Below are 25,345 nucleotides of genomic sequence, written 5' to 3' on the forward strand. Positions count from 1 at the left end.
AAAGTAGACACTGAAGAAGACGGAGTGTGGCAAAAGAGGTGGAGGATCAGAAAACGGGGAATAGACATATGGAAAATGCGTGTCTACCAACACCAATCTAAAATTCTTTATAACAGATCCAGAACATCATCTTTTGTTGACTCGCCACTCTACGATCCCTAAAATTATTGACACAATGCGGATTATTATATATACCTGTTTGGAAATACATGACAAAGAATTTTTTTTTTTCTTCTTCGTCATGCAGGTAGAGAACAACTTATGAATTCGAATTTAGAAAAATTTTCTGCCAAAACAATTTAACAAATGCAAATTAAAATTAACAAATTATGATTTCATAGAATCTCTTTTCTTTAGAAAAATTAATTTTGTAGAATTTTGCAAAATTATCGAAAATCAATTTGACGGAATTTTTATTGAAAATTAATTTACCAGAAATTATCACGGAAATAATTGATTTTAAATGAAAAATTTTGTACATAATTGAATTTTAGTTGATTTTAAATTGCAAATTTTGAAAATAATTGAATTTCAATGAAAATTTTTCAAAATAATTGAATTTTAGTTGATTTTGAATTGAAAATTTTGGTAAATAATTGAAATTTTAGAAAATAATTGAATTTTAGTTGATTTAGAATTGAAATTTTGGTAAATAATTGAATTTCAATTGAAATCTTAGAAATGAATAGAATTTTAGTTAATTTTCAATTGAAATTTTGGAAAATAATTGAATTTCACTAAAAATTTATTAGAAAATGCGGACAAAATACAATAATTTGAAAATCATTTTTAATTGAAAAATCGTTACAGATAGTTGAATTTTCAAAGAATATTATAAAAATAGTTAAAAATAATTTAATTTCCTTAGAGTTATAATAGAAATTATTAAATATCAAAAAATTTTAAAATAACTAAATTTTAGATGCTTTTAAATTCAAATTATTGAAAATTCAATTAATTTTGAATTCAAATTTTTGAGAATAATGAAATTTTATTTGATTTTAAATTTGGAAAATAATTGATTTTTAATTGATTTTGAATTTAAAATTTTGGGAAATAATTGAATTTTAATTAAAATTTTGAATAATAATTTAATTTAAGTTCATTTTTGATTGAAAATTTGGATAATTAATTTTGAATAGAAATTTTAGAAAATAATTGAATTTCAATTAAAATTTTTCAAAAAAAATTGAATTTTAATTGATATTGAATTGAAACTTTGGAAAATAATTGAATTTCAATTAATATTAAATTAAAACTTCTGAAAGTACTTAAATTTTACTTGATTTTGAATTTAAATTTTTGAAAGTAATAGAACTTTAGTTTATTTTGAATTGAAATTTTAGAAAATAATTGAATTTTAGTTGAAATTTTGGTTAATAATTTAATTTCAGTTCATTTTTGATTAAAAATTTGGATAATTTTGATTTTGAATTTAAAATTTTTAAAATAATTGAAATTTTAGAAAATAATTGAATTTTAGTTGATTTAGAATTGAAATTTTGGAAAATAATTGAATTTTAATTAAAAATTTTCAAAATAATTGAATTTTAATTGATTTTGAATTGAAAATTTTGGTAAATAATTGAATTTTAATTGAAATTTTGGATAATAATTTAATTGAAATTCATTTTTGATTGAAAATTTGGATAATTAATTTTGAATAGAAATTTTAGAAAATAATTGAATATTATTTCATTTTAAATTGAAAACTTGGTAAATAATTAAATTTTAAATCGAAAATCAATTTGACGGAATTTTTATTGAACATTAATTTACCAGAAATTATCACGAAAATTTAATATTTCCCACGAATTATTTTTGGTAAATTAATTTTCCATTAAATCATAATTAAAAAAAAAAATAGAGCTTATTGATGCGTCTCCAAATTAACTAATTATCGATTTAATTGTATTTCCAATTTTTCTTCGTAAACGCTTTTAAAAAAAAAAAAAAATTGTAAATTGTCTCACGTTTCAAGTGTCATTAGTCTGTTATATATAACATGACGTGAGACTATCTTACAATAGTTATCATTATATTACGGTATTCACAAATGTATGTGAAATTTAAAAGATGATGATAATTTATAACAAAAAATTTTTTTTCACAAGAATAATTGATGTTCTAAACCGGAAAATTTGTTTATTCTTCGGAGGCGTTTATTTTTCTTTTTTTGCTTTTATAAAGAGTGATTTCATTTAAATCAAGATTTTAATCTAAATTAACTTCAAATTAATTCAAAATTCAATTTGAATTTGTTTTTAGAATTTTTTTTTTTTTTTACAAATATATTTGAATATTATTTTTTTTCCATTCTGTGTGCTAAAATTTAGTCTTCTAGTTCCCCTTTTGTGTCCCATGTGAATGGAGAATGTTTTTTCGTAACAACTTTGAATTGTAGGTTAACAACCTGAACTATAAGAGCCGGTATAGTAAAGGCAAAGTAGGGCTATTTTAAAATCCAAAGCTCGTACTCTACTAGCCGTGACAAAATGATGTAAAGTCTTTCGAAAACAATATAACACAATAGCTTCTCTAAAAAAAAAATGTAGGTGAAATTTTTTTTGCAGATTTAAAATTTTAAGTGCATACAACAATTTTATATTACTATTCCTGAAAAATAGAAGGGAATCATATATAATCAGTAATTACGACACTCCCCGGAAGTGAGCCTGTCAGATAACAAATATAGATATACGCGTTTGGTCATGTCTTTTTCTGTATATAAACAAGTTTCTTGAGAAGATGCTTGAGATGTTTTTTTTTTTTTTTTTTTTTTTTTTTTGCGTTTTTCCCCCTCTGTGAGGATATTTTTATTCAGTTTGATAATCCCCACGGTATTCTATATTAGTGTTATACTAATAATAGTAAAAAAAATTTTAATTTTGCTATGTCAGGTTTTAATGCATAAATTTTCACAAACTTGATTAACGACAAAATATATTAATCGGCGAATTTGATTTTTATGAATATCTTTGATATTTAGGAGTTTTTAGGTCACTTATATATATATTTTAAAACGTGTTTCATTTATACGCTATAATTGATTGAGCCGTATAATTTTGTTTCATGTAAACTAGTTCTAAAAAATTTTTTTTTTTTTTTATTCCTTCAGATAGACAAAAACAGATTTTAATGTCAAATTCGTTTTTGTATAGGTCTGCAACAAAATGTTACTTTCGTTCAATGAAGTAACATAATATTTCTTCTTCGCCGTCACGACTTTCATGAATAGAGAGAAACGTATAGTGATTGTAAAATCTCGTTCGTTATTTTATTTATAAAGTGAATTATCAAGTCTATATACAATGAACCACGATTTGGAAGCACATATAAGATGCACGATTATTATGTAATTATGTTTTATAAGAAAAAACATTGTGTAATACTTTCCTTTTGCATGTAACAAAAAAATTTATCATTTTATAGAATATTCAATTTAATTCAAATATTAAGGTTTATTTTTATTTATTGAAAAAAAAGAAAATCTTGATATTAATTTTTATAACAAAATTATAATTATCCTACAAATTCAATTTGTATAAAAATTGTTTAAAATTCAATTTTTATAATTATTATTTTTATTTTGCAAAATTATTATTATTATTATTATTATTATTATTATTTAATTTTTATAACAAAATTTTAATTATCCTACAAATTCAATTTGTATAAAAATTGTTTAAAATTCAATTTGTATAAAAATTGTTTAAAATTCAATTTTTATAATTATTATTTTTATTTTGCAAAATTATTATTATTATTATTATTATTATTATTATTATTATTTAATTTTTATAACAAAATTTTAATTATCCTACAAATTCAATTTGTATAAAAATTGTTTAAAATTCAATTTGTATAAAAATTGTTTAAAATTCAATTTTTATAATTATTATTTTTATTTTGCAAAATTATTATTATTATTATTATTATTATTTAATTTTTATAACAAAATTTTAATTATCCTACAAATTCAATTTGTATAAAAATGGTTTAAAATTCAATTTGTATAAAAATTGTTTAAAATTCAATTTTTATAATTATTATTTTTATTTTGCAAAATTATTATTATTATTATTATTATTATTATTATTATTTAATTTTTATAACAAAATTTTAATTATCCTACAAATTCAATTTGTATAAAAATTGTTTAAAATTCAATTTTTATAATTATTATTTTTATTTTGCAAAATTATTATTATTATTATTATTATTATTATTATTATTATTATTATTATTATTTAATTTTTATAACAAAATTTTAATTATCCTACAAATTCAATTTGTATAAAAATTGTTTAAAATTCAATTTTTATAATTATTATTTTTATTTTGCAAAATTATTATTATTATTATTATTATTATTATTATTATTATTATTATTATTATTTAATTTTTATAACAAAATTTTAATTATCCTACAAATTCAATTTGTATAAAAATTAACTAAAATTCAATTTTTATAATTATTATTTTTATTTTGCCAAATTATTATTATTATTTTACATATTGGACGATAACCCTGACAATGAACTTTATACAATGTATAGTTTTTCGATCTATTAAGAGAGGTGAAATGTCAAAAGACTTTAGGTTTATTTTAAACATATATAATTGAAAATGTAGAAATGGTTTTTCAAATTAGAAAAAATTGTAATTAACTGCTTTAATGTATTTCAAACATGGAAAAAAGAAATTATGTTTTTTTTTAAGTTTATAAAATATTTTTTAGATTATTATTAACAGTCTAGAATTGTTTTTATTCAACAAAAATAATACTTAAAAGTCTTATTTTTTTGTAATCTGAAAAAAGTGTAATTTTTTTGTATTTGAGAGCTTTTAATATAAAAAATTAGTCTTAAATTCGTTAAACAGATTAGACATTTATTGATTATATATTGGAAAAGAAGATAAAAGAATAATTAATGTTTTTTTTCCATGAGTGAAATACTACAGTAAAGACAGTTTATTTATATATCTTAACAGGAAAATTATTTGTTTTTATAATAAATATCGAATTTTTTTTTTCTTTTTTTTTTTTTTTTAATGATATTTATACAATTGTTTATATTTTCTTATAAATTCTAAATTACATTGGACATTAGCGCTAACAAAAATAGTTGAAATAAATTATTCATAAGAATTTATAAGCTCGTGTTTTAAAAACGAGAGGAAGAAATTTGTCCACCTTTAGAGGGTGTGAACGTTATTTGTAGCCCTTTTCATCGGGTGTCAAGTTCACCCATAACCCGTATATAACATTAACGCAAATGCACGTGGATTTTTTGATTGTATTGTAACTGTTAATAGGCAGTCAGCATTATGTATATACATGTATATACATGGAAATACATATTACACTCGATTTCGATCGATTTGACCACCTATAGAAAAACAACCCCCCCGAGGGTCAAGTCTACCTTCATGTCACATAAAGAGTTAGTCTAGTGCGCGCAATCGTGTTCAAAGCATGGACTAAGGACTTTTTACATATTATAAATATCACCTGTTTACTTGTCTCTCTCTCTCTCTCTCTCCCCAATTTTTATTCCGATCGACGTTTCCCTATAGTTCTTCTAAACATTTCCAAATTTTTATTTTTTCAATTAAAAAATTTTTTTTTTTTGCATTTTATTGTTTGTAAAAATAAAATACTACATAAAAAATAATGTACGTGATAATATTAATTAGATGATCTTTGGTGAGTAATTTTTTTTTCTGTGATAATAAATATTGAGAAAAAAAGGAAAATTACTGACAAAAATGATAAATGCAAAATAAGAATTAGAAAAAAAAAAAAAAAAAAATTCTTATTAAAAATTATAAAATCAACTAACGGCAGTGAAGCAAATAGCAAATAGCTAAATAAAAATTTTTTTTAGCAAGTATAATTTATTAATGAAGAGATTTCTTTGGTTTGAACAATTAGTGAAAGTCAATCAGTGTTTTGTGTAATTTATTTAGAATTTTATCTGTTTCCTGACGATTTAGCGCTTTTTTAAGACGTTAATTGCCAGTAATTGTATGATAACAAAGTGAGAGGAAATTCAATGAAGATGTTATGAACATTTAATATAGAAAATCTTCTCGTTTAAATTATTCAAAAAAAAAAAAAAAAATTAAAATAATAATTCTAATATTCTTTTGAATTATAATTGTAAAATATTTGTTAAAGTTTAGAGACTAATTTGAACTCATTGGTAGTTAGAAGCACGTGGGCGCATAAATTTCCGTCGATTTACTTGAAGACCGGAAAGATGCGATAAAAGATAATAAGACATCCTGCACGCCTTTCACCTGCCAGGTGCTATTGCTTTTTTTTTTTATTGTCATTCTAATTGGACTCGTGAATTTTTTATGTAAAATTTACCAGCAGCAATTTATTTTCATATTCATGAAAAATTTTAGTGACAAAAAAAAAATTTTGATATCAGTTTTTTTTTAAAAAAAAGGAAAATTTAAATCTCAGATCAAAATCAAATGTGTACACACACCTGACACCTTCTTGTTATTTCTTATCATGCCACGAGAAATCACTGATGCTTAAATCCGGATTACACATCTGGATCCCCTAACTTCCGCGATTCATCTTGATATATCAAACAGGAAACTTAGTTAAATGATAATTTATTCCCTTTTCTCTTCATCACAGTCCATTTTTTTTTCTTAAGAAAAATTAATTTCTAATTTTCAGTTATTTGGAATATTTTTTAAATTTTTAATTTTTTTCTTTTTAGATTGACGGATGGTGATGCTGAGAAATCCATCACCGCTGCGAGGCGAAACTCCGCCGAAGAATTCAAGAAAACTTGAACAAAAAAAGGGAGGTCGAAATTCCAGGGGTGTAAGTCCAAGTGAAAGATCAACAGGATCTCGTGGAAGTAGTCCTGGGAAAATTAGTTTATACTCAAAGGGCTTGAGAAAAAGTCCATCTCTTGGATCCAGAGGCAGCGAGTGAGTTTATTTTTTTATTTTTTTTATTTTTGAAATTAATTATTTTACATTATCAGATCCTATGAATAAGATAAATTTTTAACAAACAAAATTAAAAAGATTGAAATTTAAAAATCAAAATTAAATTATTTTTAAATATTTAAATTATTTTCGACTTATCAAATTTTAACGCTTAATACAATAATATTGCAAATATATAAAGAATAAATTTTTTATTTTAATAAATAAAAATTCAGGTGTTAAAGAAAAACTTTCATATTTGTGTGTGATATATTTATATATATATAAAAGTTTCGATCCAGTCATTCGTAATGATTATTTTTTGTTACGATATTAATCATTAGTCACGAGAAGTTTTAGTGCGCTTCTTTAGACACATGCAATTGCCCTTTGATAATAAAATATAAATATATTATCTATATATAAATGCATTATATAACATAATTTTAAAAAAATGTGTGTAATTTGTCCTTGGATGACACGTTTCGATATGCACTTGATTATGATAAATTGACTAATTATTTTAATAAAATGACAAAATTTTCAATATACCAATCCCCTGACAATAATGATGATGAAAATTTTATTGGGGTGGTCACCTCAAGTGTTTCAATTATATACCACTGAAATGACTTTTATTTTTATTATTTTACAAAATTAAACGCGCGCAAGCGCTCCAAATTGAGTATTTAATTGTTTGTTATAAAGAAATTAAAGATTAATATTATCAAAAATAATTTAATTTATTAGAATATTATTACATATTAAATGATAATAATGAAAATTATACAGGCCTCGGATTATACGACTTTTTCCGACTTTTTTCAAAAATACGACTTTTATCGACTTATTTTAATAAAATGCGACATTTTTTTGTTACATTTGAAAAAAAATGTAAAAAAAATACATTTTTCTAGTATAAGATGTAGATCTTCTTCAGATCTTCTTCAATTCAATTATATTTAACAAATTATGAACTAAAATGATTCTTCACTAAATTAATTATTTTTAATAATTTTAATGAAATACATCACAAATTCAATTATATCAAAATTATTTTTAATAATTTTAATGAAATACATCACAAATTCAATTATATCAAAATTATTTTTTAATTAAAATTTTAATGAAATTTAAAAATTGTTTATAATTTAAAAAAAAATATCACAATGAAATTGAATTATTTTTTAAAAATTTCAATTCAAAATAAACTAAAATTCAATTATTACAAGAAATTTTAATTCAAAATCAATTAAAAATCCAATAATTATCCAAAATTTTTAATTTAAAATTTAATTATTTACCAAGTTTTCAATTTAAAATGAAATAAAATTCAATTATTTTCTAAAATTTCTATTCAAAATTAATTATCCAAATTTTCAATCAAAAATGAACTTCAATTAAATAATTATCCAAAATTTCAATTAAAATTGAATTATTTTCCAAAATTTCAATTCTAAATCAACTAAAATTCAATTATTTTAAAAAATTTTAATTGAAATTCAATTATTTTCCAAAATTTCAATTCTAAATCAATTAAAATTCAATTATTTTCCAAAATTTCAATTGAAAATTAACTAAAATTCTATTATTTTCTAAGATTTCAATTGAAATTCAATTATTTTCAAAATTTGCAATTCAAAATCAACTGAAATTCAATTATTTTCAAAATTTGCAATTTAAAATCAACTAAAATTTAATTATTTTCAAAATTTTCAATTTAAAATCAATTATTTTTCAAATTTTCAATTCAAAATCAACTAAAATTCAATTATTTTCCAAAATTTCAATTGAAAATCCACTAAAATTCAATTATTTTTCAAAAATTTCAATCCTTATCAAGTAAAATTCAATTACTTTCAAAAGTTTTAATTTAATATTAATTGAAATTCAATTATTTTCCAAAATTACAATTCAATATCAATTAAAATTTAATTATTTTGAAAAATTTTAATTGAAATTCAATTATTTTCTAAAATTTCTATTCAAAATTAATTATCCAAATTTTCAATCAAAAATGAACTTCAATTAAATTATTATCCAAAATTTCAATTAAAGTTCAATTATTTCCCAAAAATTTTCAATTTAAAATCAAATAAAATTTCATTATTCTCAAAAATGTGAATTCAAAAGTAATTGAATTTTCAATAATTTGAATTTAAAAGCATCTAAAATTGAATTATTTCTAAAATTTTTCCATTAAAAATTTTTTTTTTGATATTTAATAATTTCAATTATAACTCTAAGAAAATTCAATTATTTTAAACTATTTTAATAATATTCTTTGAAAATTCAACTATCTGAAACCATTTTTCAATTAAAAATGATTTTCAAATTATTGTATTTTGTCCGCATTTTCTAATAAATTTTTAGTGAAATCATCTAAAATTTTAATTACAAAACACTTAAAGTTTCAATTAATTTCAAAAATCTCAATTTTAAATCTTTGAAAATTCAATTAAATTTAAAAAATGTTTTCCAAAAATTGTTTGATAAATTATTTTTAGTTCTGTAAAATTTAATAATTGTTTGAAAATTAACAATATCTTTTGAAATTTAATTATTTCTAAAAATTTCAACTGTAACCCTTCGAAAAGGATTATTATTAAAAAAAAATTTTTTATTTAAAATTCTGTAAAATATTTTTGTTAAAATAAAAAACAAATCCACTTTTTTTTGGAATATAAATCGACTAAAACGACTTTTTGTGTCTTTAAGTTGATTCGAGGCCTGTATTTTTATAATTAATATTTAATAGGTATGCGTTGGCCCCTGGTACGAAATTTCCTGGCGCATCTTTTTTCTCACCATATATTTTTTGTATTTGTATACAATTTTTGAATCAATATACAACTTTAAAAAAATTTCGTTGGTAAACGTTGTGTAGTTCAGCTTCGTGAATTGAATTTTCGAATTTGGAATTTTAAAGAAACTTATTCCGAAATTTGGAAACACAATTATACAACTTTGGCAAAATTGAGAAAAAGAATTGTCAAAATTTGACACGTCATAAGATTACTATTCAAAAAAACACGTGAAATCAGAAAAGGCCAACTTCAAGTTAGGACAGCAGGACAGACCAAGCATTTTATTATTACATATAATTTTTTAGATTCATGATTTTTTTTTAAATTTATATTAAAACAATTCAATATTTTGAATATTTTGTTAATTATATATTAGGGAACTTATTACTTTGAAGACTTGGAGAGATATATTAGGCTATTTTCAGATAATTTGCACTTAGAGTTATATATTTGTTCACATGTGAATGTACACATGCTTATATAGTTCAAAAGCTTTGCAACGCTATATATAAAACTACTACACAAGACATGTAAGATTTAACTTTAAAAGTGCAACGACCAGAAAAAGAAAGTATTGTTTTTTTTTTTTAAAAAAGACTTCAAAATTTCTGCAATATTATATTTATATAGAAAAATAATTTATATCATGAATTATTTTTATAATTAGAGTTTTAATATATATAATTTTTGGGGAAAAAAATTATTAACTTTTTTTCCCTTCTTATTTATTATAGAAGTTATTTACGATAGTTATCGATTATTTATTATATTTTATCACAATATACAATTTAAGATATAATGAAGTAGTAGATTTTTTTTTCATAAATTTTTTTTTTTTATAGCTTAAAAATCGTCCCCTTTTTACTGCTAGGAAAAATGCATGCTATTAAATATAAAGTACGCTTACGTATATTGTATTATGTTTTGAATATAAACCCTTTTCTTTTGTCGCAATAAAAATTCCCATGAGTAATTTCTATTTCTGCCATTTCATTTTGCTTAGAAAATTTTTCTTTGTTGAAAGAAAACTTTAATTAGAGAAATGAATTTAATTTATTTTAAATATAAAATTAATTAATTTAAATTCAATAAAATAGTAATTTAAAAATTAATAAAATTAATATTTTTTTACAGAACTGGGAGTATAGAAAGATTAAATGTCGGAGATCGAAGAGCAATTGCCTCGAAACATTTGCTTCCCGAAGATAATATCAATGTCGTCATTCGGTAAATCAAAATTATTTTTTATTTCATTATTTTGGCTATTTTATATAAATATTTTACAAGGGACATTTTTTTTTTTTTTTAATGTAAAATTTTCTTTTTTTCCTTTTGCATAGAGTGCGTCCGCTTAGCAATAAGGAAATTAAAGCCAGGGATGATATGGCCGTTCAATTTCCTGGTGGAGGACAGATATACGTAAGTATTCATTTCTGACACGATTTACCTATATGCAATCTCATATAGAGTATACATATATAGATATGTGGCCTCGTGTATCACCGTAGGTTTTATATATTTACTCTAATAATAAAAAAAAAAAAAAATTGTCGAATTATATAGAACGTAATCTGATAAGAGTCATGTATTTTTTCAACTATTCTTATATTTTTTCACACATTTTCTCGTACATTTCTTTTACAATAAAAAAAAGCTCGTCGGAAGAAGGGAAAAATTATGTTATTTATTAAGAAACGATTTGATCTAATTTAAATGAAAATAAAATTCTATTTGTTTAAAAATAAAATGAATTCACTTTTATTGATTGTATTGGATAATTTTTTACTTCTTGCATAATGAATTTTCAATTTAAATTAAATTTATTCAAAATTAATTTACTATATAATTATAATAAATGAAAAAAAAAAAAAAAATAATCTTTGTAATTTATAGTGTGATGGCTTCTCGCACAGTACGGAGAAAAAGGCAAAGTTATTTTCATATAATGCTGTCTTTGAGCCTGCAGCCACTCAGGAGGATATTTTATTATATTCCGGAATTAAAAAGCTAATAGAAATGGCGGTTGAGGGTTTCAGCTGTACTGTCTTCTGTTACGGCCAAACCGGAAGTGGGAAAACGCATACTCTTACGGGACCACCTGGACTGGTAAATATATATTTTTTTCTTGTGACAATTTTTTTTTTGTTTTTTTTTAAATTACTGTCTTCTTTCTTTGTTAAATTTTTTAATTCAAATATATTTTTAACTTATACAATTATTTATTAATTTAGAATAAAAAAAAAAATTACATTTTTTTAAACAACAAATTTTTTAAAAAAGGATAGTAATTATTAATGGAATATAACTAACATTATTTAAATATAAAGTTTATTGTATTTTTGTTATTCTTTGAAATTTTTGTGTATTCGGTAATTCTGTGTAATTTCTATATATATATACTATTTATTAAGAAACGAATGCATAAGTTGAGGAAACATATGTGAAAGTGTCTATAGTGACAATCGATCGAATAAGTTGAACATGGGTTGAACTTATCTCGCATATCCACATGACACGCAAACCATTGCTTTTGACCATTTCGTGTAACTGTATTTTTAATCACACGGAATTGGACGAATTTCAATCATCAATTATTTATCCAATGTTAATTTTTCTGTTTTTTTTTCCAAAAAAGTGATTTATTTAATTTTTTAACATTACGAAATTTGTTTCCCTCTGAAATTGTTATTTATTAATTCAATAAGTTAAGAATTATTAAAAATTTAGTATTAATTCTACTTTATAAAAAGAATTATATTTTATAGGAAAAAAAAGAAATTGAAGTTATTTTATTATTTTCAGTTTTTAAAAATGAATCCCTATTCAGAGGATCATGGATTGGTCTTCCGCTCATTTGTCTACCTCTTTAAACTTTTACAAGAACGACAGGAATGTAATTTTGTCTTAAAAGCCTCATTTTTGGAGATTTATAATGAAAAGGTTTGTTTTTTTTTTTTTTAATTATTACAGCAATATAATTATGTAAAATATTTAAAATACATTTTTTTTCAGGTTATAGATTTATTAAATCCAGGTTCGAGAAAGCCACTCGCTGTTCGATGGAGTAAAAAATCACGCGGTTTTTTTGTTGAAAATCTTTTCACTGTTGAGTGTGAAGAACTTGATGATCTTTTAGCAGTATTAGAAGAAGGTAAGTATTTTTAACTGAGTTTTGGTGATGAAAATATTAATTAATTGAGTAAATAAAGGAATTTTTTTTTTCTATTTTTTTTTTTAAGGAATGAGAAACAGAGCTGTCGGTTCGCACAATATGAACGATCATTCCAGTAGAAGCCATACAATACTGACTGTTCACATCACTTCCGAGCAGCAGGTGAACATCTAAATTACTCTATTGTTTTTATTTTAATAATTGACTTCCTTTATTATTAATTATTTACTTTATAATTTATTTCCAATTTTTCTTTTATTTCACCAAGATGGAAAATGGTGTTTTCATTACAAGACAGGGAAAAATCAATTTTGTCGATTTAGCTGGTAGTGAAATGACAAAAAAAACTCAAAGTGAGGGTAAAACTCTCGAGGAGGCTAACAACATTAACAAAAGTCTGATGGTTTTAGGTAAGTTTTATCAAATTAAGAATTTATTGACTAAATAAATAAAGTAACTAAATGATGAAATTAATAACAAATTAATATTAAAAATCGTTGAAGAATAAAATTCTGATTCAATTGCAATTTCATGTTGGTTAGTGATTTTGTAATTCTCATAAAAATTGCAAGCTTCCTTTTTATATTGTTTCGTCTTCTGCGAAATTCTTTGAGACCCATCCATGTGGTTTACTTAAACATCGATAGAACAATCGATTAGCAATAAATTATTTCCTTAAAGGAATTGAAGCATTTCCAAGACGTTTGCTATTGGCTGTTAAGTGAAAATGTGAATTTTTTTTTGCTTATCAATTATTTATAATATTTAGTGGATCGATAAATACGTTTTTTATTTTTTTCTTTTCTTCTTTTAAAAAATAATAACTGAAGAGAATATTTTTATTTTGCTTATGAACATTAAGGAATTGAATTTTTAAAATTTTACATATATTTAACGACAATTTATTTTTTAAATATTATATATATATATATTTTAATTTTTCCCTGGAGTTTAATTTTAAAAGTTATTTTTTTTTAATTATTATTAGGTATTTTATTAATTAAAAGGGGGTGGAGAAAACTAAAATAAAAAATTTTAATTTCAAATGATAATTTTTTCTACTTTAGTCGCTTTTAACTGATCAATTTGGATGTATAGGCATGAAATGCTTTACCTAGACCATGATTATCGATTTACTTAATTACGAGGAGTCTAAAAATAATAAATTGCTCTTATGTTATTAACTATCTACGTTTGTCGCGCTATGTCAATGTTAAAAATTTATGAAAAGTATATAAGAAAAATAAAGGGCAACATTTTTTTTTTTTTACTGTATTCATGTTTACAATTCAATTAACTTTTTTCCATCGTATTCAAAGTTTAATTATCACTAATTGTAATGGAAATTTTATTAAAATTTATTTTGCAATTGTAAATTAATTTTTAAATTAATTAAAATTGTATAATTAATTGTTTGCATCAAGTTATTGATGTAAAGTAAACAAAACCAATTTGAGAAATCGTTCAATTGATGATAAAAAAAAAATTTTAACGAGATGTGGATTTTTTATGTTATTGAAAAAAAATTATGTATCAAATTTATAAAGTGAATTGCTTGTTAACAGGTTACTGTATTGCGTCTTTAAGTGATGGTAGAAAGAAAGGTGTTCATATTCCATATCGAGATAGCAAATTAACAAAATTATTAGCTGATAGTTTAGCAGGAAACGGAGTTTCGCTGATGGTAAATTTCAATATTAAATAAGAATTTAGTTAGCCAATTAGATTTTAGTTTTTATGAAAAAAAAAAAATTTTTTTTGAAACTTTTACAGATTGCCTGTATATCACCGGCTCGTTCCAATGTCAGTGAGACAATAAATACTTTACGATATGCTTCGAGAACGAAAAAAATCCGAACCAAACCCATTGTTGTTATGGTATGAAAATGATTCGATCATATTTGTCATTATTTCTTCAATGTTGAAAAATTTTTTTTTCTATTTTTTTATTTAATTTTTTTTTTTTTTAGGATCCCAGAGAAGCTTTAATTTTAAGTTTAAAGAGAGAAGTCGACGCATTGCAAATGGAAAATAATAGTCTCAGAGCCGCTCTTTATCTTGGAAATGATTCTTCGAGTAACAATCGAAATGATTCTAAAGGTATTTTATTTAATTATAATTTTTAAGTTGGAAAATTTTGATGATTAGGGATTTCAGGGAATTTTTTTTTAAGAAATTATAAATTAAATGTTAAAAAATATTTTGAATTATTTTTTTAGCAGAAAGCCGAGTGCCAAAAACTCCACCAGTTGATTTGGATAAATTGGCGGAACTTGAAAATTCCGAGCTTAGCCAATTGGTTCGGGTCTATATTAATGAGAATGAAGCATTGCGACGTGAAAACGCTGAACTTTATTCGACACGCGAGCAAGTGATACGTGATCAGGAAATTGTTTGCAGAGAAAATGAGCGGCTTTTAAAAAAATTAGAGGATGTCAATTCGTAAGTTTTCTCCCCCTGTTATTATCATTTTTCTCATTGCTAATTAAATAAAAAAAATAACATTCTTTCGATATTAGGGTTTAGTTATTTAATAAATAATAATAAATAATAAATAAGTTTGTAAGAAAAAATATTTATTTAATTTTTATTAGCGCATAATTTTATCAATATTATGTATTGCATATAAAGTTGTTGCTTCGTGCAAAACATAATATATAGAAACAATATTGATTTTTATAGACGATGCACTTACGGATACATACAATCTTTTTTCTACGATCATTTTACAAATTATTAAAAAAAAAAAAAAAAAACAATTTAATATTCAATTAAAATTGCAATATGCATTTAATTTTTTTTTTATTTGAAAAATTGTAGTGATATAATGAATTATTACTTCATTAATAATAATAATAATAATAATTGTAATATTCAAATTTATTATTAATTTTATTCTTATTATAGTAATATAATTTTTTGTAAAGTTGCTTATTATTAATAATTATTCACAGCGTTTGTTGTCGTTCACCAATTATACCGGCACGACCAACTTATTCTTCAGAAATGCTTAATGGCTCAAATAATGAAGATCTTCCAGATTCCACGAATATATGGACCAATCCAAATGCTCACTCGACTTCTCCAAATTATTCCGTCTCCAGGGTATTTTAAATTTATTATTTCGTTATTCTTTTTTTAAACCAATTTTGAAAATTTAATTAAGTTTAATTTTTTATTAGATATTTATTTGTAAAATTATTATTTTTTTTTTTGTTGAATATAAATCTTTTTGAAATTAATATCGTAATATGGACCATCAACAGTATACGATGAGTTCATTTATATAGGCATATAATTTTTTTTTATAACTCTTTATAATCGATTTACTCGAAGAACTTTTTATAACCAAATGATTTATATCGAGAGAGCTAAATCAATGCGGTTTCTTATGTTTTTTAATTTAATCTACATTAATGGTATAAATTTACGATTGACTTTTTTTTCATTACAGCTTGTATTAAAATTTTTTTTTTATAGTTTCATTAAAATGGTGAATATTTTTTAAGTAGGCATTTTTAACGGAAATTTTATTCAATTAAATTGAAAATTATAGAATTTTTCTTCATTATAATTTATATATATTTTTTTTTTATTAAAATTTAATTGTAAAATAAATAATTAATATTCTGAATTATATTTGAGAATTTTTTTGTTTTTTAGGATTTAGTGGATGTAAATGGAATTTCAAAATATGGAAGTGTAATGCCTGAAAAAGTATTAAAAGAATTGGACAAACGACGAATTATCGGTAGCGTTAATAATATTGCCGAGGCCTATAAAGATAAAAGTCATCATCGTCGTCATAACTCTTGGGATAATGGAAATGAATCTTCAGTGAGTCCGGATCAAACCATTTCTCTAGTTAACGGAAGTCGGTGAGTTTAGCTTGTTTGTGTTTAAAAAAAAAAAAAAAAAAAAAAAATGTTTGCACTTAATTTTTTATTTCGATTAATTCGTTTTCAAAATTGCTTTTTTTTGTTGTAAATTTTAGTTATTTTCTTTTTCAAAAATAGTAAAATATTGATTTTCTACAAATTGCATGGTTGGATTCGATTCAAAATTGATAATATATTTACAAAAATAGTTTTTTATAGTCTATTTTTAAATTCTATTAATATTTATTTAGTTTATCATTCAGATTTATTTATTAGAATTCATAAAGATAAAGAAAATTTTGCATGTACATATAAATTTTATTTTAATTTTATAATTTAAGAATTTTTAGTTAATTTTAGTTTTAAGAATTAATTTAATATATGTTTATTTTTAATTAAATATACTGAGAATTAATTAAAGAATCGAATTGAAACCCAGAGTGTGATAAAAAAAAAAAACTAGATTTTGGAATGGTGTGGTTTTTTAAAATTCGATTTTTTACGATATTATAAGGTGAACAACTTGTTAATTAAATGCAGCCAAAAACGAGTGACATTGCGTCGCACGTCAACTGTTCCTGAGGAAATAAAAAGTTCGTCAAAAATAAATGACGTCTTGGGTGGACCTGTTTTTCCAAATGTCGTACAATCATTAAATGGCACTCCAGATTCTATTTTGAGCGGATTACTTTTAGAGGGTGGTACATCAGTTCCAGATTCAGCTGAATCCGAAACACCAACTGTACCATTTCCATTAATCACATCGTCATTTACAACAGCAGCAAATCAATTGTTTGACAATAATTTTCATGATGGGAAATTATTGTTGAGAACAAATTCACGATTGCGAATTAATGATAAAATTTCTAATACATTGAAAGATAATTTACATCGTGCTTTTGGTAGTCCCGTTACGCCTGATGAACAATTTCATAATCAACCAATTTAATTTTTGATTAAATGATATAAAATTTTAAAAAATATGAGAAATATAGGTATATATATATTTTAAATACCGCGGGTGTATATGAATTAAAATTAATTTTCATATAGAAAATATTAGTGCAATAGGAAGTTGTACAGAGTTGATTTTATGGAAATAATTTATTTTGAACAATTTTATCAATAGAATAAAAAACGTTCAGCGATTTCTTCGTTTTTTTTTATTATTATTGTTCCCGAGTTTTTTTAATTATTGAAATTTTATATTTAATTTCATATAATTAATATTTACAATATATTATTTTAAAATTTTTTAGTTTTGTAATACAACATTTATTTAGAAATGTTATTAATTTTTTTTTGTGAATATTTTAAATAAATATAAAGAATACAAAGAATGATAAATTTAAAAAATTTTAAATATAATTTAAATTTGGTTGGTTTTTTTTTTAAACGAGGGATGGGTCGTTAGTAAAATAATAGTTTGTAGGAATTAGTCATGTGAACAGCACTTTAATATGGGAAGTAATTCTGATTGGATGATCGATTCCAGGACAAGTTGTTCAGCCAATGAAAAGTTTTAATATGTTTTTTTTCCTATTTTCTGATTGGCTGGTCTAATTTCTGATAATTTAATTAACCAACCCATCTCTGTTCTAGTACAAACTTCATTTCAGTAATATTGCAAATTTCATTGTTCTTGCAATATTTTCAAATAAATGGCAAAATTTACAGTTTAAAATTTCTTGGAATTTAGTTTAGCTCGATTGAAAATGTAGAAAACTATAAATTGGTGTCGGGGTTAGTCGTAAAGGTGGTGCTCGTGTGGAATTTTTTTTTTTTTTTTTGAGTGCAAAGTGGAACACCAAAGCATAAAGAAACAGAAAGTCAGTGAGAAGATTCGAATTGGAAAAATCATTCTTGCATGGCCGATCGCTATTGTATCAACGTGCAGTGCTGGGGTGATTTTGAGAAGCAGGCGAAGAAAAATCGCCAGGAAGGTAAAGGACGAAGGGAAAAATTGTGCAGAAAGTTCCGCAATCGTGGAGCGGTGGGACGGGTTATCAGTGCAGTAGCAGCCGGGTGAAAACAATCGACAGATATAATACGGCCCTCGTAAAGTCCGATGTCTAGTGCTGAGGTGGTGGAGAGCTCCGTTGATCCCCCAGCCAAGAAACGACGCGTTGCTGCCACCACGGCAGAAGGAGCCGGCGACCTCGCGTCAATCGTAGACATGGCGAAAAATGGTTCAACTTCTCGGCCACAGGCCGAAATTGACGAAGGATTATATTCAAGGCAGCTTTATGTCCTCGGTCACGACGCCATGCGTCGCATGGCATCGTCCGATGTCCTTATCTCTGGCCTCGGTGGTCTTGGTGTTGAAATTGCCAAGAACGTCATCCTTGGAGGTGTCAAATCCGTCACACTTCATGACAATGCCGTCTGTCAAATTGCTGACCTTGGATCACAATTTTATTTGACCGAAGAGGATATTGGTGAGATATTCTTTTTTTTTAGTTGATTATATATATATATTTTTTTCATACGTCAGGCCCCTGAATGTATTCTATTCGCTCTACATTTTCCAATTTTCCTCGAATGACTTTCGCAATTACGAGAATTTCTCCATTTTGTTCATTAAATTTTCATATTAGATTTTTGTATTTTTTTTCAATCTTTGTTGATGAATTTTTATTGTTATATTTATGAGATATTTGAATTTAAATAAGTTTATAATTTTTTGCCAATCCTAACCTAATGTTTTAATCTTTAATATACGATTTGTATTTCAATCCATGATGTAAACGTTTCAGACAAAGGAATTGATTATAAGGCTTGAAAGCGGTTTTTCGAATTTTATAAACTATTTTTCTTTGTTTGAATATTAAATATGAATATTGCGTTACAAATTAAAAAATAGTATTGCGAATTTTTTTTTTGTGAAAATTTTTAGATATGTAATTTAAAGAATTTAATTATTTTGAAAAAAAAATTTATTTTTATTACCACATTTTGGAAAATTCTAATTTTATTAGAAAACGTTGAAAAATCAATTTCAATTTTTTCCCCCACTCGATTTATTTAATAAAAATAAATAATGGATTAATAAAATTTATTGTCAATAATACAGCAGAATTATAATAATTTTAATTGTAAAAATGTAACTAAAAACGAAAAAAAAAAATATTAAAAAAGAAGAAATTCTGTTTTGTATTTTAAATAATTTTCTGGTAATCAATGAGGTTATTTTTTGTTCTTATTACTTCAATTTCAAGGAATTCTATTACAATTAAAATAACATATATTACTGTATTAAATTCTTTTTTTTTTTTTTTGAGAAATTTTTTCAAAATTATGTAAAACAATTTTAAAAATTAATTTTAAAAAATGAAATACGTTAAGAAAACACTCTAAAAGAAATTTCAATTGTGTTTTGATAGAAACAAAAATTAATTGAATAAATTATTAAAAAAAAAAAAAATGTTTTCCAATTCAGGATGATAAGAAAGTTAAGAATGATTCATTTTTCAAGGCTACTTATACAATAAATTTATAAGATGCACGTAATTTTCTATCTATACTAATAAATTATCACAGTTTTTTGTTTTTTTTTATAATTCTCTCACAATTAAAGATGAAAAATTAATTGTTAAATTAAAAAAAAAAAATTTTAATTAAATATTTTATTTAGAAGCATCACCAAAGTTAGAAATTGATTTTATTTATTTATTATTTCTATACAATATATTGAATTTATAATTTTATTATAATTTTTGTTATTATAATTTTTTTTTTTTGTTTTTAGGTAAAAATCGCGCTGAAGCTTGTTGCGGACGACTCGCGGAATTAAATAACTATGTTCCAACACGACATTACGATGGATTATTGTCCGAGAGTTTTATCAAGAAATTCAAGGTCATTGTTCTTACTGATACATCATTAAAGGAACAATTGCGTATCGCTGAATTAACACACGCCAATGGAATTGCACTTATTATTGGCGAAAGTCGTGGACTTTATTCACAAGTGTTTTGTGATTTTGGCGAAACATTTACTGTTGTTGATACAAATGGAGAACAACCGGTGAGCGCAATGATTGCCAGTATTTCACGTGACATTGAAGGAGTTGTTACATGTTTAGATGATACTCGTCATGGTATGGAGGATGGTGATTATGTGACATTCTCAGAAATTCAAGGAATGATTGAATTAAATGGTTGTGAACCAAAAAAAATTAAAGTCCTTGGACCCTATACATTTAGTATTGGCGATACAAGTAAATTCACTGAATATCATCAAGGTGGAATTGTGACACAAGTGAAAATGCCAAAAATATTAAATTTTTTGCCATTAAATGAAGCATTAAAAAAGCCAGAATTTATAATTACTGATTTTGCAAAATTCGATCATCCAGAACAGGCGCATTTGGCTTTTCAGGCATTACATCGTTTTATTGAGGATAAGGGACAAGCGCCACGACCTTGGAACGAGGCCGATGCACAGGAATTTATTAATTATGTGAAAATTATTAAAGAAGAAATTGGCAGTGATACGGAATTGAATCATGAATTTCTTGCGACATTTGCAAAAATTTGCGCTGGTAATTTAAATCCAATAAATGCAACAATTGGCGGTATTGTCGCTCAAGAAGTGATGAAAGCTTGCTCAGGTAAATTTCATCCAATTTATCAATGGTTATATTTTGATGCTCTCGAATGTCTACCGGAAGATCGTAATGAATTAAATGAGGAAGATTGTACACCAATTGGAAATCGTTATGATGCGCAAACAGCAGTATTTGGTCGTAAATTCCAAGAGAAAATTGGTAATTTAAAATATTTTGTCGTTGGCGCTGGTGCAATTGGTTGTGAATTATTGAAAAATTTTGCAATGATGGGCTTGGCAACAAATGGTGGATGTATCACTGTCACCGATATGGATTTCATTGAGAAATCAAATTTAAATCGACAATTTTTATTTAGACCACACGATGTACAAAAGGCAAAATCATCAACCGCTGCACGTGTTATTAAAACAATGAATCCAAATGTGAATATTGTCGCTCACGAGAATCGTGTTTGCATTGAGACGGAGAAAATTTATAATGATGAATTTTTTGCATCATTGGATGGCGTTGCCAATGCATTGGACAATGTTGACGCACGAATTTACATGGATCGTCGTTGTGTTTATTATCGAAAGCCATTATTGGAATCGGGCACATTGGGAACAAAGGGCAATACACAAGTTGTTGTTCCATTTCTCACTGAGTCATATAGTTCATCACAGGATCCACCTGAGAAGAGTATTCCAATTTGTACACTGAAAAATTTTCCCAACGCTATTGAACATACTTTACAATGGGCAAGGGACAATTTTGAGGGATTATTTCGTCAGGCGGCGGAAAATGCATCGCAATATGTTTCTGATCAACAATTCATTGAAAGAACATTAAAATTGCCTGGTGTTCAACCATTGGAGGTACTTGAATCGGTGAAAATTGCATTGATCGATGAGAGGCCTAAGAATTTTCAAGATTGTGTCACTTGGGCACGTTGCCATTGGCAGGAGCAATATAATAATCAAATAAGACAACTACTTTTTAATTTTCCACCTGATCAAGTCACATCAAGTGGACAACCATTTTGGTCAGGACCAAAACGTTGTCCTGAACCACTTATTTTTGATGTCAATAATCCATTGCATTTAGATTATATTATTGCCGGGGCAAATTTAAAAGCCGCTGTTTATGGATTGCAACATAATAGAAATCGTGAGGAAATCGCCCAAATGATTGGAAATGTTTGTGTTCCTGAATTTACGCCAAAATCGGGTGTTAAAATCGCTGAAACTGATTCACAGGTAATATTTCAAAATATGCAATTTTATATAAAATAAAAAAAAATATGTAAATAGGCTTTACTCTATTTTAAAAAAAATTCCCCCCTTTTTTAGTAAATTTTATGCCTAAAAAATAAATATGTAAATTTTTTTTTTTAGGTTCAAGTATCCAATGGAAGTGGAAATATTGATCACGAGAGATTAACTCAATTGCAAGACGAATTGCCGAAAGCAAATGAATTAAATGGCTTGGTGATTATTCCTCAGGAATTTGAAAAAGATGACGACACAAATTTCCATATTGATTTTATTGTTGCTGCATCAAATTTACGTGCGACTAATTATAAAATAACACCGGCTGATCGACATAAGAGTAAATTAATTGCTGGTAAAATAATTCCCGCTATTGCAACAACAACATCAGTTGTTGCTGGTTTAGTTTGTTTGGAATTAATTAAATTGACGCGCGGCGTTAAGGATATATCAATTTATAAAAATGGTTTTGTGAATCTTGCTCTACCATTTTTTGGCTTCTCCGAGCCAATTAATGCGCCTAAACTGAAATATTATGAGACAGAATGGACACTTTGGGATAGATTCGAAGTGACTGGGGAATTAAGTCTCAAGGAATTTCTTGATTATTTTAAAAATAATCATAATTTAGAGGTGACAATGCTCTCGCAGGGTGTCTGTATGTTGTATTCATTTTTCATGCCAAAAGCAAAATGCGTCGAGCGCATGTGCTTGCCAATGTCCGAGGTTGTGAAACGTGTCTCGAAGAAAAAACTCGAGCCACATGTACACGCTTTGGTTTTTGAACTTTGCTGCAATGATGATTGTGGCAATGATGTCGAAGTCCCATACGTTCGTTACACTTTACCTTGATCTTTAAAGTGCGCGCTACTCATTTAATTCAAAAAAAAATTAATAATAATTACTTAACACAATTCTTCGTAATCATTTCAATCAAAATTCTATTTTACATTATACAATGCAGAAAAAAAATTATAAATTATATATCGTAGCATATTTTTATTTTTAAAAAATCGTTTTTGACAATAGCTCAAAAATAATTTTTCCATAAAAAATATTGATACGTTTCTCCATCTCAATTATCAGATTAAATTAAAATTCTTATATAGGCACACATAAATTTCTTTGGAACATTTCACATTTTCTTGCTTTTTTTCTTGTCATTCTGCTTTTCACTGTATTTAGTGCTCAATATTATTTAAAAAAAAAAAACAAAAAAAAATTGTTTAAAAATAAATTTTGTGTATAGAAAATTGTAATTTCCCGAAACCATTCTTTTTTTTTTTTTTTTTAAGAAACTTTGTTATATTGTGATTTAAAAACGAAAAAAAAACTTACAAAAACTGCGAGAAAATTCGAAAATAAGTTTCTCGGAAATTTTTCTTTTTTGCCTGATTTCTGTCTCTAGAGTGAAGTGTAAATTTAAAAAAAAAGTAATTGTGAGAGTTAGATAAAATAACGGATAGCACTCAAAAAAATAATATAGACGCAATTAATATCTTTAGCAATTATATTATTAAAAATACACAAATATCAATAGATTGCAACCAGTTGCTTGCTTGAGAGGGGGAGAGAGAAAGAGAGAGAGAAAAAAAAAATGCCGAACACACCAAATTTATATTCTGCTTTTAATATTAAAAAAAAAAAATTCTTTTTGTTGTGTTATGTTGAAAAAAATGTATTTTTCCTAATTTGTTTTTTCCCGGAGTTTTGCTGTTTTTTTTTTTTTTTTTGTTAGAGTGTTTCTTCTTCCCTAATTATTGTCTCCTTCGTTTTTTTTCTTTTTTTTTTGGGCACTGAAAAATTATTAATGGAAACAATTGTGTGATAATGCATTTAAATTTGTAAAAAACAAAAAAAAAAAAAATAATAATACTGAAGAAGCTTTTTTAACGAAAAATTAAAACGTCATAGAGAAAAAGAAAAAAAGGGATATTTTATTAATTGTAAACACTTGTGCGAACAATTATTGTACTACTTTTGTCAGTAGTTTTTAATGAACTAGATGTGTTTGGATTTTTGAAATTTACGAAATATATATACAAAATAATAAAGGCTCTAATTGGCATTTTTTTTTTATTATGTAATTCAAATTTTCCCGCCTTTCTACTAGAGTCAAATTATATACTACTGTTGTATTTATATTTATTTATATTTTATAATTCGTGAGCATAAAAGCGCCCGCCAATCAGCGTCCAGCTATACCTCAGAATGCCCCACCAATCAGCGGACGGAAGACAAAGTTCGTGATATAAAAGCTAACCTTCTCACAGCGCACGCTCAGTTCCATCTTGGACGTCTCTAAGGCAATAACTATGTCGCTTCAAAGAATTTTTTTTTTACAAAAATTTTTTATTTAGCGATTATTGATTTCCCCCCACTTTTTTTGCAGTAGAAGAGGAAAATACAATACAGGTATAAATTAATTGGTAAATTTATTTAATCTTAATATAATTTTAATATAAAAAAAAGGTTATGAAAATTTCTTTCACAAACAGATGAGGAAATATATTAAAATGAAATTATTCTTTGAAGTTTTGAATTTCGAGTATTTTTATGTGACGTCATCCTGTTTACCAGGTGATAATTTTAATTTGTGTATTTATTTTACCGACGTACAATATAATACAATAATTATGTATCTGTCGGTAAAATAAATATCTGCACAAAATTACCACCTGGAGGAAAGATGTTGATCAAATATAATT

At 24.6% G+C, this 25,345-nt stretch overlaps 2 protein-coding genes across 7 annotated transcripts in view; both read left to right on the forward strand.

Annotated features, from left to right (window-relative positions):
* The window catches only part of LOC127287360 (kinesin-like protein KIF12), a 34,843-nt gene extending 16,875 nt beyond the window's left edge, over positions 1-17,968 (forward strand). For 2 of the 6 annotated variants that reach the window (XM_051314237.1, XM_051314234.1), the window contains exons 4-18: positions 6,747-6,963; positions 10,905-10,997; positions 11,111-11,189; positions 11,664-11,876; positions 12,573-12,710; positions 12,783-12,921; positions 13,010-13,104; positions 13,211-13,352; positions 14,508-14,626; positions 14,716-14,820; positions 14,913-15,042; positions 15,162-15,384; positions 15,897-16,047; positions 16,606-16,820; positions 17,361-17,968. In XM_051314237.1, coding sequence (XP_051170194.1) covers positions 6,755-6,963; positions 10,905-10,997; positions 11,111-11,189; positions 11,664-11,876; positions 12,573-12,710; positions 12,783-12,921; positions 13,010-13,104; positions 13,211-13,352; positions 14,508-14,626; positions 14,716-14,820; positions 14,913-15,042; positions 15,162-15,384; positions 15,897-16,047; positions 16,606-16,820; positions 17,361-17,769 — 2,460 coding nt within the window. In that variant the 5' untranslated portion in view covers positions 6,747-6,754 and the 3' untranslated portion in view covers positions 17,770-17,968. Of the gene's footprint in view, positions 1-107; positions 248-5,440; positions 5,711-6,746; positions 6,964-10,904; positions 10,998-11,110; positions 11,190-11,663; positions 11,877-12,572; positions 12,711-12,782; positions 12,922-13,009; positions 13,105-13,210; positions 13,353-14,507; positions 14,627-14,715; positions 14,821-14,912; positions 15,043-15,161; positions 15,385-15,896; positions 16,048-16,605; positions 16,821-17,334 lie in introns of those variants that run through there. The other 4 variants (XM_051314236.1, XM_051314235.1, XM_051314238.1 and 1 more) reach the window with 4 other exon arrangements.
* Positions 17,969-18,589: 621 nt separating this feature from the next.
* Positions 18,590-24,699, forward strand: LOC127287365 (ubiquitin-like modifier-activating enzyme 1). Its single transcript, XM_051314252.1, has 3 exons — positions 18,590-19,258; positions 20,569-22,625; positions 22,764-24,699. Exons 1-3 carry the CDS (start codon positions 18,889-18,891, stop codon positions 23,487-23,489), a joined length of 3,153 nt encoding a protein of 1,050 aa, XP_051170209.1. The 5' UTR covers positions 18,590-18,888; the 3' UTR covers positions 23,490-24,699.
* The last annotated feature ends 646 nt before the right edge of the window (positions 24,700-25,345 follow it).

This window comes from Leptopilina boulardi, unplaced genomic scaffold, assembly GCF_019393585.1.
Source record: "Leptopilina boulardi isolate dan_hultmark-lab unplaced genomic scaffold, ZJU_Lbou_2.1 LbouV2_368, whole genome shotgun sequence".
NCBI classification, from domain to species: domain Eukaryota; kingdom Metazoa; phylum Arthropoda; class Insecta; order Hymenoptera; family Figitidae; genus Leptopilina; species Leptopilina boulardi.

Bases quoted from the DNA above. Each gene is read 5' to 3' on its own strand.
- LOC127287365 (XM_051314252.1), top strand. From the start codon at position 18,889: ATGTCTAGTGCTGAGGTGGTGGAGAGCTCCGTTGATCCCCCAGCCAAG. The intron at 19,259-20,568 runs GTGAGATATTCT...TTTTGTTTTTAG, and splicing joins TTTGACCGAAGAGGATATTG to GTAAAAATCGCGCTGAAGCT. The intron at 22,626-22,763 runs GTAATATTTCAA...TTTTTTTTTTAG, and splicing joins TCGCTGAAACTGATTCACAG to GTTCAAGTATCCAATGGAAG.